At 44.7% G+C, this 19,009-nt stretch overlaps 1 protein-coding gene across 1 annotated transcript in view; it reads right to left on the bottom strand.

Annotated features, from left to right (window-relative positions):
• Positions 1 to 487: 487 nt before the first annotated feature.
• LOC124616543 (neural-cadherin-like) overlaps positions 488 to 19,009 on the bottom strand; it is a 172,071-nt gene continuing 153,549 nt past the window's right edge. The window contains exon 13 of the mRNA XM_047144861.1: positions 488 to 621. Coding sequence (XP_047000817.1) covers positions 488 to 621 — 134 coding nt within the window. The remainder of the gene's footprint in view (positions 622 to 19,009) is intronic.

The raw sequence follows: 19,009 nt of genomic DNA, 5'->3' as shown, positions 1-19,009 counted from the left end.
AGTGCTACATGTTGAAGAAGACAAACCAGTGAATCGTCCTCACCTCTCCTCCAAAAACCTCACGACCTTTCTCTCTCTCTCTCTCTCTCTCTCTCTCTCTCTCTCTCTCTCTCTCTCTATCACACACACACACCCTCCACGCCTGCCCCCCCCTCTCTTTCCCCCTCTATGTGTGTCGCCCCGTGTCTATGTACGTACCACGGAGGCAAAACAATTTCTCTCGCTTCGATTACTCGTTTCCAAGGGGCTTATCAGCGACCGCTCGTAAAGTGGAGTGTCCATTGTGCCGCAGCGGAGGCACTACAAACATTTATGTCTCCTTTTACGCTCTCTTAAGTACGTTCGGAGCACTCAACAGACAGTAAATCGAGGATAAGGCCGGGCTCCGCCTGGAGCGTACAAGGGCGCGCCACCAGGCCCGGGGGCTGTTTATGTAAATAGGGACGTGTCGGGATAATCCCGCCCGGATTATCGGAGCCGTTACGGCCTAGGGAGGCGGCGAGGGCGGCGGAGGCGGAGGCGAGCTGTAATTGGCCCGCCCCCCGCCCCCGCCGTAAAGCGGCCGCCGGCACATTTTAATGGGCGTGGCGACTGCGGAGGTGGAGGCGGAGGCTAAGTGCGCTGCAGCAAGTGGCTTCATTTCAAGTTACGGGCACACCTGCTGCGTACCAGCAGGGCCGGCTCTCGTTTAATTGCTGCGAGGTGCGGGGTTGGCGCGCCTTGACAACCTGTCGCGCTGCCCGGCCTCCAGGAATCCATCAAGCCCGGCCGCTCGCTCTGCATTCATTATTAATTGCTTTACGCGCGCAGGCTTCACTCTGCGCCAGCGTTCTAACCCCACTACGGAGGCACGGCAGCCAAGATATTCTCTGTACCCTGCCATATTACTAACAGGAGTTGAAGCATAACTAAGCAAAAGCTGTGAAAAAATCAGAAAAACAAAACAGACGAATTTATCAACGGCCTCTCATAGCAGACGTCTCGAAACTCTTCCTTGATGTTCTGTCAGACAGAACAGAAGCGGTGAAGCTACCTGTCTCTATCGAGGGTGTCCCAGGATAAATTGTCAATATTCAAGGATACGAAAGGAACGAGCACTCGGCCGGCCGAAGTGGCCGTGCGGTTAAAGGCGCTGCAGTCTGGAACCGCAGGACCGCTACGGTCGCAGGTTCGAATCCTGCCTCGGGCATGGATGTTTGTGATGTCCTTAGGTTAGTTAGGTTTAACTAGTTCTAAGTTCTAGGGGACTAATGACCTCAGCAGTTGAGTCCCATAGTGCTCAGAGCCATTTGAACCATTTTTTTTGAACGAGCACTCGGTGCGAAAAAGTCTAATAAACATTGGCTCTAACATGCACACCTTATGAGCTATGAGTGAATCATCTTCGATACTGTGAAACACATCCCTGCTCCTGCAAGCTCTTCGCTTTCCATCTTTTCAGAGGCGGTAGTATGGATCAAAACAACAACATAAACTTATTCTGTAAACAAGGGCTCTAAAATGCGTACCTTAAGAACAATGAGCACTTGTTCAGTAAAAGATGCATGTTTTATAGTAGCGAAAATGAACGAGTACACATAGCTCTTAAGGTATCCATTTCAGAGGTCATGTTTACTGGACTTTTTTTGCTACGAATGATCGTTCATGTCAACTGACATTCCTTCTGGGACACACTGTGGAGGAGGCTCAGTGAACTTGGAGAGTGTTACAAAAGTGGTTCAAATGGCTCTGAGCACTGTGGGACTTATCTTCTGAGGTCATCAGTCCCCTAGAACTTAGAACTACTTAAACCTAACTAACTTAAGGACACCACACACATCCATGCCCGAGGCAGGATTCGATCCTGTGACCGTAGCGGTCGCGCGGTTCCACAGTGTAGCGCCTAGAACCGCTCGGCCGAGAGTGTTACAAGTCACAGAGAACTGCTCTTGAATAAAGAGCTAAGTTACGTTGACATATTAACATTAAAGATTCCCCTGAAACAACATCACCATCATATATTATTATCATCACGTTCAGATATTAGGCTCTGCCTATTCCGCCTTCTTATAGAGATTAGCCAGAGCCTTCCCAATTTGTTTTTGGATTACACACCAAAAGTCCATTCTGTCAGTGTGAATGGATATCAAGCCCGATCTCTTGCGGGAATCCGAAAGTGTCAAGTACGGGGTTCATTTGTAGATGATGTTACGCTGGTAGTGTGTAACAGTCTGGGAATTTTGGGGTCGATGAAAAGCGTGCTCAGACACCCCACGCGATTAACTTGACCGCTCGAGTGAACGGGAGATCCGGGTTCGAGTCCCGGTCTGGCACAAATTTTCGCAAGTTGCCATTTACTCATTTCAGTGCCAAAATGCAGCTAACGTCGCTGCAAACCTTTGCATCAGTGTCTGTATAATGTTTTCGGTAATCCGATGTGCTTTCTCCGTTACCTTCTGCATTCGTTTATTATTCTTTCATTTAGAGACATTAATCTTAATTCTGCCTTTATTTCTATATTTCACTTTCGGTCTTGTGTATCTTGGTGAGTGTTAGAGTCTGAGAAATCTCATTTCCGCCCTCTGGGCGCTTAGTGTGTGTATTGTTGTTGTCCAGGCTTCGCTTCCATGCACTACACCTGGGAGCGACAAGCATTTTGTAAAACTTCAAAAATCGTTCAAATGGCTCTGAGCATTATGCGACTTAACTTCTGAGGTCATCAGTCACCTAGAACTTAGAACTAATTAAACCTAACTAACCTAAGGACATCACACACATCCATTCCCGAGGCAGGATTCGAACCTGCGACCGTAGCGGTCGCTCGGCTCCAGACTGTAGCGCCTAGAACCGCACGGCCACACCGGCCGGCTTGTAAAACTTCACATGTGCTTCTTTTATTACATTCCCTTGTTACTTTCCTTTAATAGTACCACTCACTCAGTTAAATTTCTCCACCTTTATCGTCTTCACGTAATGTATTGCATCCCCGATACCTAAAATTTGTTATTTGCTCTACAATTTTCCCATTTGTTTCTCCATAAAATATCATCACCTTTGTTTTGTGCTTCCCATTTGTTTCTCCATAAAATAACATCACCTTTGTTTTGTTATCAGAAATCTGTAAGTAGTGTCAAGTACAGATTCTGTGCAGTTGATATCATTGCTTTTTGCGTAGATTATTTTTGGTTATAAAATCTTTAAATAAGGTTATAATGAGTGGTACTTTCTATCCAAGCCTATAGCACATATCTTACTGGTTCACTGATCGCTCTAGTACCGGTCATGTCTTCCGACTCAGCAGAGAAGCATTGAAAAAGATCTTAAGCCACCTATACTTACTTCTATACTAATGCAAAACTGTCGTCAACCCGAAGGTTGGTTTGGACTTCGTGGTGCTGGCTTTTTGGAAGTGGTCTGCCCTTGCGTTCCTCCGATCTGTGAACAGATTTACCTAGTCAGTTTAGTGTGAACTATGAACCACGTTGCAGTGTGGCATTCTCCGTGTATACACATCACTGCCGAATGAAAGAAGCGATATGTGACAGGACCTTAACCCTGGACGTTTTGGAGTTACCACACCAAGGCGCAGATGAATAAATGAGCCGCGACATAAAATGAAACTTCGCCCTAACAGACCATGAAGGCCCAACGGTACCGACCGGCCGCCCTGCCATCCTCAGCCCACAGGTGACGCTGGATGCAGATACGGAGGGGCACGTGGTCAGTACACCGCTACCCCGGCCGTATGTCAACTTACGACCTGGGAGTCGCTACTTCTCAATCAATCCGAAAAAAATTGCTTGGCGTGAGCCAAAGGATATGCCGTCATCACCAGTAACCTCTCTGATAGTGGCAATTTTCCAGAACCATTTTCTCTACTTCTTCCACACTGTCGTCAGTAACTTATGTGCTAGGGTGTCCATTGCGGTGGTCGCCTTCAACGTCTTCGCAACCCTCTTTGAAACGTTTATACCATTCTTAAGCTCTTTTTTCTTAACTCGTAGTAAATTCGCCAAAAGCCACAGTCAACATTTCGAATAAGATGCTGCACTTTTTTCAGTTTTTTCGAGCAAAATTTCATGGAAATTCTTTGCTATATCCTTTTAGAAAGTAAAAATCCGTCAAACACTCGAAAACACAAATAAGCACGTCAACTATCAACGACAAACTAATCATTCAAAACAGCTGAAAATGCAACATACATTAGCTACAAGCCCACCAAAAAAATAAAAAAATGGAAATTAGATGTATAACGCCCGCGAAATTAAAAATATTCCCATACTTTTTGCTCACAACTCGTGCATCCGGGGTATGCCACAGCCGTCCAAATGGTTCAAATGGCTCTGAGCACTGTGGGACTTAACAGGTGAGGTTATCAGTCCCCTAGAAAAATAAACCTAAGTAACCTAAGGACATCACACACATCCATGCCCTAGGCAGGATTCAACCCTGCGACCGTAGCGGTCGCGCGGTTCCAGACTGTAGTGCGTAGAACCGCTCGGCCACTCAGGTCGGCCATCCAGATAATCTTTTGTATTTTTTTATGTATATATTTATCCAGTTCTTCAAGAATTTTGTAAGTGTAGTTTGATTTGTGTACAAGTTGTAAATAACGCGTTCGTTCACAGTATTTTATCCCTGCAACCTTCAACATTTCCAAGACCGTACTCCGCTCAACACAGTCTCACGCTTTTTCTAAATCTACGAATGCTATAAATGTAGGTTCGCCTTTCTTCAATCTTTACGTAGCGAAAAGTCACCTTGTATAGTGGTAGTGCGTCACTACAAACCCTAGACGCGAAGGTTCGCTCGGTACATCGATGCTTGCGGTAATGCAAAGGGCCTCATGAAAATTCCAGCTGCCGGGTTATTTCCACGTCAGCAGTAAGAAGCTCTCCGGCATGCGGGCCTGCGCGCAGTAGGAAACAATTCGCGTTGCCGCGCGCTATATATCCGCAATGAAGGCAAGATGCCGCGATAACGCTAGTGAATGACAGACAGCTGCAGTGTCTGAAACGTGCTCCGAATCTCGCCGCGGTTACAAGAGATCCGGAATTCAATAACGGCCACCTCGGCTGCGCGGTACGTGGCGGGATTCTTTGTGGTCGCACTGCGCAGCGGATCGTCGGTCAGTAATACGGGAGCGGAATCTCTGGGGATAGCCGCAGGCACCGCCGGCATCCTCTGAGACTCCGTCACGGGCCTGTCATATTAACTCCGGTGCGCGCCGCGCGCTTCTACAAGCAACGCACGTCGTCTCTCGCTTCATACACTCAATCCCCTGAGTATACTGCGTGCAAAGATATTGCCTTTTCCACGGGCCGTTCTTCAAAAATTGCCGGTAGGCAACGACTAGCAAGCCACTGTTCATGGTAAGGGTGATATTTTTTTCCTTTCAAAAATGGCTCTGAGCACTATGCGACTTAACTTCTGAGGTCATCAGTCGCCTAGAACTTAGAACTAATCAAACCAAACTAACCTAAGGACATCACACACACCCATGCCCGAGGCAGGATTCGAACCTGCGACCGTAGCGGTCGCTCGGCTCCAGACTGTAGCGCCTAGAACCGCACGGCCACTCCGGCCGGCTATTTTTTCCCTTATTCATACGCTGAAGCGCCAAAGGCACTGGTATAGGCATGCGTATTCAAATACAGATATATGTAAACAAACAGAATACGACGCTGAGGTCGGCAACACCTATATAACACAAGGGTCTGACGCAGTTGTTACATCGGTTACTGTTGCTACAAGGGCAGGTTATCAATATTTAAACGACACTGAACCTCACATTTTAGTCGACGCACGAGCGATGGTCACTAGCATCTCCGAGGTAGCGATGATGTGGGGATTTTTCCGTATGACCATTTCATGAGTGTACCGTGAATATCAGGAATCCGGTAAAACATCAAATCTCCGACATCGTTCCGGCCAGAAGAAGACCCTGCAACAACGGGAACAACGACGACTGAAGAGAATCGTTCAACATGACAGAAGTGCAATCCTTCCGCAAATTGCTGCAGATTTCAATGTCGGGTCATCAACAAGTGTCAGCGCGCGAAAAATTCAACGAAGCATAATTGATATGGGCTTTCCTGTAATATACAGGATCCTAAAAAAAAAAATACGTCATATTTTGAGAGTTGGGATTATGGACAAAAACAAAAATGTCCAACAGACATGGGCTCTAAAATGCATCCCTTTAAAGCTATGAGCACTTGTCCATCTTCGCTATTGTGAAACTCATCTCTTCTGTTGTAATTTGCTATTTATGAACTACCTACAGAATGCAGTACAGAAATGAGGCCACATTCCTCTGTTATTGGCTCAAATGGCTCTGAGTACTATGGGACTTTTTAACTTCTGAGGTCATCAGTCCCCTACAACTTAGAACTTCTTAAACCTAACTAACCTAAGGACATCACACACATCGGTGCCCGAGGCACGATTTGAACCTGCGACCGTAGCGGTCGCGCAGTTCCTGACTGTAGCGCCTACAACCGCTCGGCCACTACGGCCGGCTCCTCTGTTACTGTCCCTGGATTCAGCACGCAGGAAAATGATACTATACGCCGTATTCACAGTTTTTGGCAAATGAAGCGCATACATTAGCTCTAATAGAATCAGTCTCTATTGCCACAAGTTTGAAAACTGCTTGTAGTTTTACCTCTCCACTTAACAAGACAATGGAAACCTATTATTCCACACCAGAAATGGCGGACATGAGCTTCAGTGATGGCTCCTCTAGAAGCTCTGCTGTTCCAAATTAACAGAATAATGTGTTCTCATTTGTCCGCGCTAACACGTCTCAAAATATGGGATATATTTTATAATAACCTGGTACATAAAACAGACGAAAAAATTCCAGCTTTCAAAATTTACTTCGGTAAACGAACTTTTTTCGATTAATTTACATAACATGCTGAAAGATAATTAGCGACGATAATGTTAATGCTGCTATAATGGCAACTCCAAGGCAACATTAAATTGTCACGTTGACGATGGAGGCGCAAAGATGAGTAGAACTATCGGCACTGTGGAATAGCAGGAAGTGATTATAGTTACTTAGAGGGAGAATCGGGAAGGGAGGAAAACATACGGATGGCACAACGTGGAACGTTGTTGACTACGGTGGGAAAGAAGGGTCTATCGTGGGACCGATTTGATAGTTGGGTGGCGGCAATTCGTTGAAGTTCCGGCGGGCCTAGATGGACAGGCATGTAGATTCATCGCAGGTAGGATATGGATGTAGCGGCGCAGCAGGATTCCTGGCTTGTTGAATCGTGGGCAGATTCGTGGGTGCTAGAAAAGGGCCATCGAATAACTATCAAGAAATCCTCAGTCGAATTACAAATTACGTTTGATAGCACATATAACTGCACTTTCCTTAATAAGCCTGGAGTCAAATGTTTCACGGGAAATACAGCACCTACCCGATTGCCTCGATCCACAGCTTTCAGGACGGCATGTGAGAAAAGCAGAAGCTGGTTTTTGGAAATGGTTCAAATGGCTCTCAGCACTATGGGACTTAACATCTGAGGTCATCAGCCCCCTAGACTTAGAACTACTTAAACCTAAGTAACTTAAGGGCATCACGCACATCCATGGCCGAGGCAGGATTCGAACCTGCGACCGTAGCAGTCTCGCTGTTCCGGACTGAAGCGCCTAGAACCACTCGGGGTTTTCGCATGACCGATGATTTCGGAGTCCACGCTGATTGACATAGAGGAGATTGTTCTGTTCGAGATATCTCGTTATGTTTCAGCTCAGAACAAGGTCTAAGTTTCTACACTAGATGCGCGTCAGTGTGACAGAACAACAGAGTTGTCATATCTGTCGACCACAAAGTTATTTTATCCGAGCTACGATCGCTGTCACGTTAGTGCTGGAATATTCTGATTTATGACAATTCAAGGCTGGGGAACACAGTAGCAGAGGAAGGCTGGACGGGCAGAGTACAGTGACAGAAGGATCTACCGGCGTAATTCCGTCCTCCATGCAGGCGGCGACGTGTTTGCCGCGGCTAATAGGGGTTGCGGAGTTTTACGACGTGTGCGCAGTGCATGCTGCGCCAGCGGTGTGTGCGGAGGCGGGAACAGCGGGGATTAGCCGAGGAGCAGCAGGACCAAGAGCAGGTGGCGCCGTTGTTTCTAAGCCGGATTAAAAGGAGGCGACAGAGGCAAGGAGCTAGGGCGGCGCGGCCGCGCACTGGAGCCGCTCGGGGCGTGCGCCATTTAAAGTCTGTGTCCAGCGCTCGTGCTAAGCCAGCGGTTCTCGAGCTGCTGTCCAAGAACTCGTGGGGATCCGCGGGAATTTTGCAAAGGAACCGCAGCTGAATCTGGAAGCAATAAGAATAATATACACGGCATAAACGGTAACTGCTTACAATGTAGCACAATGGTGTAGAGGGAGTCGAGGCGAACAATTTCGTACAGGACACTTTGCGGAGCGGCGGGTGGAAAATAAGGAATTATACACTCAGTCGCAAAAGTATTCGGACAGTGGGAAGTTTCACAATGAGCACTCGAGAAACACTGATTATGAAACCCAAACATATTTATTAGCAATATATATGCGTAACAACATTAATTGCAAAAGAATTATTGTATTATTTCGTTTCCAAAACATAAATAACAGAAAAATTAACAACAAAAATGAAACATCCTGCACACCCTGCTGCTACAAAAGTATTCGGACACTGTCCAATAAATGTTCATATGTTGTACGACGGAAATGTCTATACCTTGTGGGTCCACCTTTCATTTTCAATACTTCCTCCAATCTACTAGGCATACTTTCCACGAGTTTTTTCGTGAAATCTGGGACTATATTTGCCCATTCTTGGCGCAGTTTCTCTTTCAAGCTCTCCTTCGTATAGATGTTGTCCGCGCGGAGGGTCCGTTTCAATTTATCCCACAAATGTTCGATTGGCTTAAGGTCTGGTGATTGGGGAAGGGGGTGCAATACTTTCGGGCAATTGAAGAGCAACCACATTTGTAAAATATGCGCGGTCTGCTTGGGATCATTATCCTGATAAAAATGAAAGTTGTTCGCAATACCTATAAGTCGTGCACTCTGCTTCAAATGTCCTCGCAGTATATTCAAATACTCTTCCTTGTTCATCGTATCATTAATGAACACTGAATCACCCACACCACTGCCGGACATGCATCCCCACACCATGATGCTCCCACCAACTTTACTGTTGGTTTGAGGTTCCTGGGATTCAGCTCTTCATTGGTCTTTCGCCATACGTTTGCCTTTCCGTCGCTTTGCCACAATGTAAATTTACATTCGTCGCAAAATATCACACGATTCCTCCAAGCCTGACCGTATTCGGCGTATTCCCGCGCAACCTGCTTACGTTTCTTCTGGTTCACTGCATTTATGAATGGCTTTCGCCGTGCCACTCGACCACGGTACTGCGATCGTCGTAGTACTCTCCGCACGGTTTCGGGATGAACTTTTATACCAAGGTCTCCCTCCACATCACTTGTAATTCGTGTGGCAGGTATTTTCGGTTTCTGTTGTACCTTTCGCACAATCACACGTTCATCTCTCTGTGAAAATGTCCGTGGCCGTCTTGTACTGCAACGGAATTCCACACTGGACTCGCATTCGGGAGGACGACGGTTCAATCCCGCGTCTGGCCATCCTGATTTAGGTTTTCCGTGATTTCCCTAAATCGCTCCAGGCAAATGCCGGGATGGTTCCTTTCAAAGGGCACGGCCGACTTCCTTCCCCGTCCTTCCCTAATCCGATGAGACCGATGACCTCGCTGTCTGGTCTCCTTCCCCGAACCAACCAACCAACCAACGGAATTCCAGTCGGTCGTCTTTCTCGAACCGTTTAATAATGTCGTCAACTGTACTTTTCTTCATGTTCACTATTGCGCCAATTTCCCTGCAGGTTTTCCCCTTCGCGTGATGATAACCGACAAGTTGCCTTTGCTCGAACGTAGAACACTTCCCTCTGCGTCCCATCGTCGACCTGCACAGGCTCGCGATACGTGTTTACAAATCATCGGTATCGTCTCGCGGAAATGTCGGACACACTGCAGTCGCTTCACCCTCTCTGCGTCTCGGAATGAACTACTCTCTCAAGTTGTCCGCCTTTGTCCGAATACTTTTGTTGCACCTTCCCATGCCGTTTTCAGGAAATATTACACGTAACAGACACATGTCCAACAACAATTCTTCGTATTTAACGCGTGTTTCACGTTGCGACATCGTACCCAGAGTCCCAAATACATTACAAAGTGCAATTTCTGTATTTGTTCATGCGGCAAACTGCAAAATTATGCGCCGTTACGTGCTGTCCGAATACTTTCGCGACTGAGTGTATATGCTTTTTAGTATTGGCGTTCTCAACACAGGCTCTCTAACTACGATGTTGGCAACCAGAAAGTGGTTAGCAAAAACGTGATGCCTGGAATTAGAGTTCACTGTGCCCACTCTGATGGAGAAAGAAAAAAAAAAAGTTATCGATTATTGAAGTTCATTAATCTGAGGATTTAGGATGATGTCTGGTAGTCATGGAAAATGCAATTTACTGTAACAACTTTCACTATATTCTGAAAACGATAAAGCGTAAAATTCCAAACAGATGATTACCCATATCAGCTATTATACTATCAGAGCTGTTCAGAGTATATTGCGCGGATCCTATTATCCCTAGATAACGAAACTGTTCAATAATCGTTATCGATGTAAATGTTCAAAGTGAATGTTCGCCAAAATTTGATGTCAACACTCGTCAAACGCGACGCTAGTAATAGTAGAAAGTCTGTCCTGCGGCGACACGTGAAAATACGACATACGCAAATTGAGAATAAATCACTGGAGTCGTTCCGTTATTAACTCTTTAGCCCAATGCGAACTCATTGTTAAGTGCATATCGAGTTACGTAATACGGCATCCAAGGCTGTTCCTGGCAACTGCATAAACGCGACGCGGCTTCCGACACGGAGTGCGCGCTGATACGAATCTAGTAGAGAACTAGGGCCTTACTCTAGCTCGCAGCGTTCTTATTTATATAGCCGCGGTGCAGACCGCTGAAGGAGCAGCCGACAATATTTGCCTTACTGACTAGCCGCTGGGGCTAGCAGAACACCGCTTCAAGTTAATAAACAATTAATTGCTTCATTCGCAGAAGGCCAATGAAGCTCTCGATTTACTTGTGCAATCAGCACACAGGTAAGTATCTATAATAAAATTCTAATGTGGGTTAAATACTTTTGGCGAGAGAATTATTTTAGTTGTACTCCAAGCAATAGATGAGCACTGAACGTGCCCTTCGGAGAGACGCTACAGCTATAGTTTTATAGCCACCTTTTTGAAACTTCTCACATCTTTGTTATTATAGCGTATCTCCATTGTACCTAAATCTAAACATCGTTGCTTTATCTAATCACTTACTTAATCCATCTTGCTTCCGAACTTTCAGGACACAAAAACAGAAAATCATGAATTTCAACCAAAATATTACTTTGTCAGATCCAGCGTGCTGTTTCCATTAAATTACAGTGAAAAAGGAATCCGAATACAAATTTTGAAGTTTCTAGCTCCTTCCTGTTGCGCCGATGATTTTTACGTAAAACGTCCAAATTCCGAAAACTGTTTAAGTTACCAAACTGAAACTTAGCACATTATTATTTTAGCATTATTCCTAACATGCTATCAACTTTTCAGATTATTTATTTTACTTTTAAGGTATTGCGCAACATTCGTGACGTCATAGATAGTTACAGCGAACTAGGCTGGCACACAACGGAAAGCATATGAATTTTATATGGCATGAGTAGGCTGCTTCCCTACAACTTGTGTTCTATCAAGTCGGGAAACTACGTCAAACTATGAAATAGCAGTTCCTGTGTTATTAAGAAGTAGGCTGCAATGTTCCTTCGGACAAGAATACGTGTCCGGGCGTATTTTTCTTAACACCACAAGCACTCCTATTTCGTATTTATTCGTCAATACTAGGTGCTCGACTCTCACTAGACATGTAATGGGAATATACGTAACTTACTACTGTAGATTGTGACACATGGTCCGGCCGTGATTCGTGCACGGATAGCCGAAGCGTTTAAGGTGACCGTTCGTGTAAAGTAGGAAATCCGGATTCGATTCCCAGTCCGCCACAAACTTTCATTGTCATCATTACGATACACAGTCGATAATGGCTCATGTTCGCAATTGCGAATACATTTCCTGTACGGCATATTAGCCTACGACGACCACCTAAAGCCGTCGGCACACGGACCGTGTTGTCGAACGTTAAGCCGTCGGCACACGGACCGTGCATCCGAACGTTGAGCGTTGAGCGTGCTGAGTTTCTGACGTTATAGCGTGGAATAGCACGTTCGGTAATGTTTCGGAACGTGCAGAGCAATATCTGGCATGTCAGATATTGTGAGCGTGCGTCTGAGCGTTGACCAATGAGATGGCACAACGCCACCTACGTACGTCACACACACACGCCATCTCCCTTCAGTACAGAGTTGTGAGGCGCCATATTGGCATTCATTTCAAGCCTATACGTATATATGCCGTTTCTGAGCACCAGCAAATTGAAAATCACTGGAAAACCCGTTGTTAACTGTGTGATTCATTCCAATAAAATAGTGAGAAACATCATATTCGTGGCAAAAGAATTATTGTAACTTGCGTATTATGAGAATATGCTATTGAAGACAGCGACACACTAAGGATCCACTCAAAACGGATTGTTCTTGGTTCAGTTTGGTATAATTAAATTTCAATTAGTAACATATCTACGATTAAGGTTTTCAGGAACGTTAAGGAAATATGAATACATGCGCAGCTACTGTTGTTGGTTTAGCGTAATGAGTAGCGTCACTGTTTTAAATTAAGTTGTTTGTTGGGGCGGTGGTTTGCGTCTTGATCCTTCGAAAGTTTTTATTCCTAACATTCGTGTTTTTATTAGGTTCTGAATACTTTATTGTTAGTTAAGTATATACTATAATATTTGATGTTATGTAAATATAAGTTCACCTTTTTTGAGGGGTGACTTTGTACGATTGGCTTAACCTACAGGACAGCTTGCGCTACTTGTATAAAGATATTTTGCTCCTTTTTCTTTTACGCTTCGTAATTCACAAGTTGCAAGGATTCTGCTACTGGGTAGGAACAGTGATCAAGTAAGGCTGACCTTGGGGTTTTACTAAAATGTGGGAATGATGAAATAATATTTATCTTATGCGGAGAAGTATTCCAAATTTGTACCGCACTGTTTGTAATGGAACATTTATAAGCCTGTGTCCTTATTGATTGGACAGGGTACTTTCCTTATCGTGGACGATGGAGGAAATGGGCGTTTTAATAGAGCTAACGTGGGAATTTTACGCGCGCCCGTTGAGTGAACAGTGTGATTTACGAACTAGAAACATCCCGCAAACCACCGCTGGAGTGCGTTGCGATCGCGTATACCACGTTGGGGCCCACGTACCGTATGCACAAGTCGCATCGCTCCTGAGTGTTCAGCAGCACGTTGAACTCGGAACGCTCAACGTTAACGTTAGACAGCACGATCCGTGTCCCGACGGCTTTAACGTCGAGCGTGCCAAGTTCAACGTACTGCTGAACGCTCAGGAACGATGCGACTTGTGCATACGGTACGTGGGCCCCAACGTGGTATACGCGATCGCGACGCACTCCAGCGGCAGTTGAGGAATGTTTCTAGTTCTTAAATCACACTGTTTACTCAACGGGCACGCGTAAAATTCCCACACTAGCTCTATTAAAACGCGCGTTTCCTCCATTGTCCACGAAAAGGAAAGTACCATGTCCAATCAATAAGGACACAGGCTTATAAAAGTTCCATTACAAACAGTGCGTTACAATCGATTAAATTCCGGGCATGCAGCCGCGCAAATATTTCGGCCGCGTAACGTCCGGCCATCCTCAGAGTGAGTCACAAGCTCACTCTGAGGATGGCTGGACGATACGCGGCCGAAATATCAGTGGAGGAAATTTTATTTGCGTGGCTGCATGCCCGAAATTTAATCGATTATTCATTACGCCGCGAGAAGTTGAAAACGCACAGTGCGTTACAAATTTGGAATACTTCTGCGCATAAGATAAACATTATTTCATCATTCCCACATTTTAGTAAAACCCCAAGGTCAGTCTTACTTGATCATTGTTCCTACCCAGTAGCAGAATCTTTGCAACATGTAAATTACGATAGCGTAAAAGAAAAAGGAGCAAATTATCTTTTTATAAGTAGCGCAAGCTGTCCTGAAGATTAAGCCAATCGAACAAAGTCACCCCTCAAAAAAGGTGAACTTATATTTACATAACATCAGATGTTATAGTATATACTTATATTAAATTAATAATAAAGTGTCAGAACCTAATAAAAACGCTAATGTTACGAAAAAAAAATTTGGGAATGTCAAGACACGAACCACCGCCCCATCAAACAACTCTTTCCAGAATAATGACGCTACTCATTACACTAAACCAACAGCAGACCTATGGCACGTAATCATATTATGTTACGCGTTGCTGAAAACGTTAATCATAGATATGAAATTTAATTATAACAAATTGTACCAAGAACAATGCGTTTTGGTTGGATCTTCAGTGTGTCGCTGCCTTCAAATAGCCTACTCTCATAATACGTAAGTTACAATAATTCTTTTGCCACGAATGTGATGTGTCTTGTTACTTTATTGGAATGAATCACACTGTTAACAACGGATTTTCTAGTGATTCTCAATTTGCTAGTGCTCAGAAACGGCATATATACATATAGGCTTGAAATGAATGCCAATATGGCACCTCACAACTCTGTACTGAAGGGAGACAGCGTGCTTGTGACGTAGGTGGCGTTGTGACATCTCATTGGTCAACGGTCAGACGCACGCTCATAATATCTGACATGCCAGATATTGCTCTGCACGTTCGGAAAGACTCCCGAGCGTGCTATTCCACGCTATGACGCCAGAAACTCGGCACGCTCAACGCTCAACGTTCGGATGCACGGTCCGTGTGCCGACGGCTTAAGCCAAAGCGCTTGCGCGTCGTGCGAATTTTTCAGTATCCTCCCGCTCTGTAGTTTAATTTTGTACTGGGATACGTTTTCGCTGGACGCCGCGAGTTTCACATTATTAAAGAAAAAAGTGTACAAAAGTGACTTTCAAACGCACTTTCACCACCACATTCATCCTCACCCTCCACCCACGGTCAGGAGTTTTAGAATGTCGATCATGGCACTCCCTTCTACTACTGTACAAAAATTTACGATTACACGAATTACTTCGCATTTTCGACCTTTTCTGATCGTCACTGACTGGGGGTATTAAACCATCGCCTTAGACGTATATTTCGTTGATATTATTAATTAATACTTTCCCTTGAGGGTAATGAAACAGAAAATACTTGTGTAAACATTGTGCGAAAATTAATTACGTTTACAAATCGATCTAACTGAACCCTTACAGCACAATAGTTTCGTAATAAGAGGGCCACACAAACAAAAATGTTTAATTTTTTTCTTTTTTTTTCTGTTAAAATTCACAAAATTGTGAGGTAAAATTTACACAACCGACATTTTTGTAATTTGTAAGTGCACGCCTAGGCCTGTGGAGTTATAGCCCAGTCAATCAAAATAACTTAGTCTTTCTGCACAGTGGCAGGAGGGAGTGCCATGATCAACATACTGAAAATTCTAACCGGGTGGGGGGAAAACGTGCGAGTGGAGGTGAATTTCAAGGTCACTTTTGTTTCGGCCACCTTTCAGTTTCCAGGCACGCGCTTCACTGCTAGACCGCCAGACCCGATGAAGTGAAACGAACCGCTCGACGATTAGTGCAGTAATGGGTTTTTGAATGCGCGACGCAGACACGATGATCAAATCAGTGGTTCGCAAATGGGTGTGAGCGACAAATTCAGAACGCCAGAGAGTTCACGAAGACTAGTGAAGCAACTGACAGTGAAACAGTGAGAATGAATTGGCGTGAATGGCCGCTGCAGCCATAAAAAAAAAAAAAAAAAATGACTACATTAGTGTTCCCACGACATGGCAGAAAATTATTAGGTGGCAGAGCGTTATCAACATTGGCATCATTTGTGCATAAATCAGCGGTAAGTATGTAGTTACATGTGCAATATATATCTTTATCGCACTATAGAGTAATATTTTGGACACTACTCTATGGAGGCAGTCACAGGGTTGTAATGTGCGAATGTAGCAGGGTCATTTCATTTCTATGATATTACTGTTTCTTCAAGATGCAATGTGGCCAATGTAATGAGTGAGATTTTACAACTATTCCAGGGCCCAAAATTCAGTAAGCACTTTATTAAACTTAAGTGTGATTTTGTTATCAAATACGTTATGAATTAATAAGTGCTAACATTTTCAAATAGATTTTTCTGTGTGTTCCCGAAATAAGATACAGAAAGAAATTCGAAGATGTTATTCATTAGGTGTAAGAAAATTTTTGGATGATTTTAATTAAGATGTATCTCCTTTCCGTCTATAGCTGACAGAACGTCGGCATCATGGAACAATCAGATGACGCTGTAACGTGTTCGGCTTTGGTCAAGAGACCATTATCAACTCAACGATTACCATTACGTTCTTAGCTCCAAAAAAACAATTATTTTCAATTGCAGAACCTGTCATATATAATACATATATTACCTTACACATTTTTCATCAGCCACCAAGTGAAAAAATCGAAAGTCAATAAATGCCGACGTAAATTCTTTAACGCGTAAACTGGATTCTACAGGTTGCACACTTTCAATAGCCCATCAGTATTTCAGATCCATGTAGTGTGTGTTCCTTCGAATATGTCAGAAAGAACAGACGCCACGTACAGGGTGTTTCAAAAATGACCGGTATATTTGAAACGGCAATAAAAACTAAACGAGCAGCGATAGAAATACACCGTTTGTTGCAATATGCTTGGGACAACAGTACATTTTCAGGCGGACAAACTTTCGAAATTACAGTAGTTACAATTTTCGACAACAGATGGCGCTGCAAGTGATGTGAAAGATATAGAAGACAACGCAGTCTGTGGGTGCGCCATTCTGTACGTCGTATTTCTGCTGTAAGCGTGTGCTGTTCACAACGTGCAAGTGTGCTGTAGACAATATGGTTTATTCCTTAGAACAGAGGATTTTTCTGGTGTTGGAATTCCACCGCCTAGAACACAGTGTTGTTGCAACAAGACGAAGTTTTCAACGGAGGTTTAATGTAACCAAAGGACCGAAAAGTGATACAATAAAGGATCTGTTTGAAAAATTTCAACGGACTGGGAACGTGACGGATGAACGTGCTGGAAAGGTAGGGCGACCGCATACGGCAACTACAGAGGGCAACCCGCAGCTAGTGCAGCATGTGATCCAACAGCGGCCTCGGGTTTCCGTTCGCCGTGTTGCAGCTGCGGTCCAAATGACGCCAACGTCCACGTATCGTCTCATGCGCCAGAGTTTACACCTCTATCCATACAAAATTCAAACGCGGCAACCCCTCACCACCGCTACCATTGCTGCACGAGAGACATTCGCTAACGATATAGTGCACAGGATTGATGACGGCGATATGCATGTGGGCAGCATTTGGTTTACTGACGAAGCTTATTTTTACCTGGACGGCTTCATCAATAAACAGAACTGGCGCATATGGGGAACCCAAAAGCCCCATGTTGCAGTCCCATCGTCCCTGCATCCTCAAAAAGTACTGGTCTGGGCCGCCATTTCTTCCAAAGGAATCATTGGCCCATTTTTCAGATCCGAAACGATTACTGCATCACGCTATCTGGACATTCTTCGTGAATTTGCGGCGGTACAAACTGCCTTAGACGACATTGCGAACACCTCGTGGTTTATGCAAGATGGTGCCCGGCCACATCGCACGGCCGACGTCTTTAATTTCCTGAATGAATATTTCGATGATCGTGTGATTGCTTTGGGCTATCCGAAACATACAGGAGGCGGCGTGGATTGGCCTCCCTATTCGCCAGACATGAACCCCTGTGACTTCTTTCTGTGGGGACACTTGAAAGACCAGGTGTACCGCCAGAATCCAGAAACAATTGAACAGCTGAAGCAGTACATCTCATCTGCATGTGAAGCCATTCCGCCAGACACGTTGTCAAAGGTTTCGGGTAATTTCATTCAGAGACTACGCCATATTATTGCTACGCATGGTGGATATGTGGAAATTATCGTACTATAGAGTTTCCCAGACCGTAACGCCATCTGTTGTTGAAAATTGTAACTACTGTAATTTCGAAAGTTTGTCTGCCTGAAAATGTACTGTTGTCCCAAGCATATTGCAACAAACGGTGTATTTCTATCGCTGCTCGATTAGTTTTTATTGCCGTTTCAAATATACCGGTCATTTTTGAAACACCCTGTATATACAACCATGGTGAGACGGCGAATGATCCTTTCAGTACAGATGTATAAACGAGGCTGAACTCCTACGGGAATCAGCGATCTCTAGGATTAGCGAGGATAATGGGCAGGGGCACTACGTTAGTAGCGCGGACAAATTAGAAATTTGGGTCAGTAGGGTCCATGTCCGAATCTGTCAAGGCGACCGTTCGGGAGAAACGGACGTATACGAGTTTGAGTCCCGATCCTGTACAAGTTTCCGGCTTTCTCAATCGATTTATTTTAATGCCCCTTAGCACCTAATGTTGTTATTCCTTTGATTAACCACCAATGTGTGTTGACCGACTGGGGTGTTGACCGACTGGGGCATGATAGACGCAGCCACTGACTAAGAATGACTAATCAGGCGAAAGCAGTTTAGGCAACAGAGAATTTACGTGCTCATTTACCGTTCTGCAATTAATACTACTTTCTTCCACATCGTTTTCCGAGAAGGTATGTAGGATATCCGCCAGTTTTCTACCCCCGAGACGGGCAGGACTAAGTCTGAAGCAACGTGCTCGTTCACTGCGACTGAACTATTATAAGGATTCACACGGTACCTGTTACAGTGCAAGCACTCAATGCAAGGTCGGAGTTTCGAACACAGCATT

The sequence above is a fragment of the Schistocerca americana genome, chromosome 5 (assembly GCF_021461395.2).
Source record: "Schistocerca americana isolate TAMUIC-IGC-003095 chromosome 5, iqSchAmer2.1, whole genome shotgun sequence".
In the NCBI taxonomy this organism is placed as follows: domain Eukaryota; kingdom Metazoa; phylum Arthropoda; class Insecta; order Orthoptera; family Acrididae; genus Schistocerca; species Schistocerca americana.
This window is presented reverse-complemented; position numbering and strand designations above follow the sequence as displayed.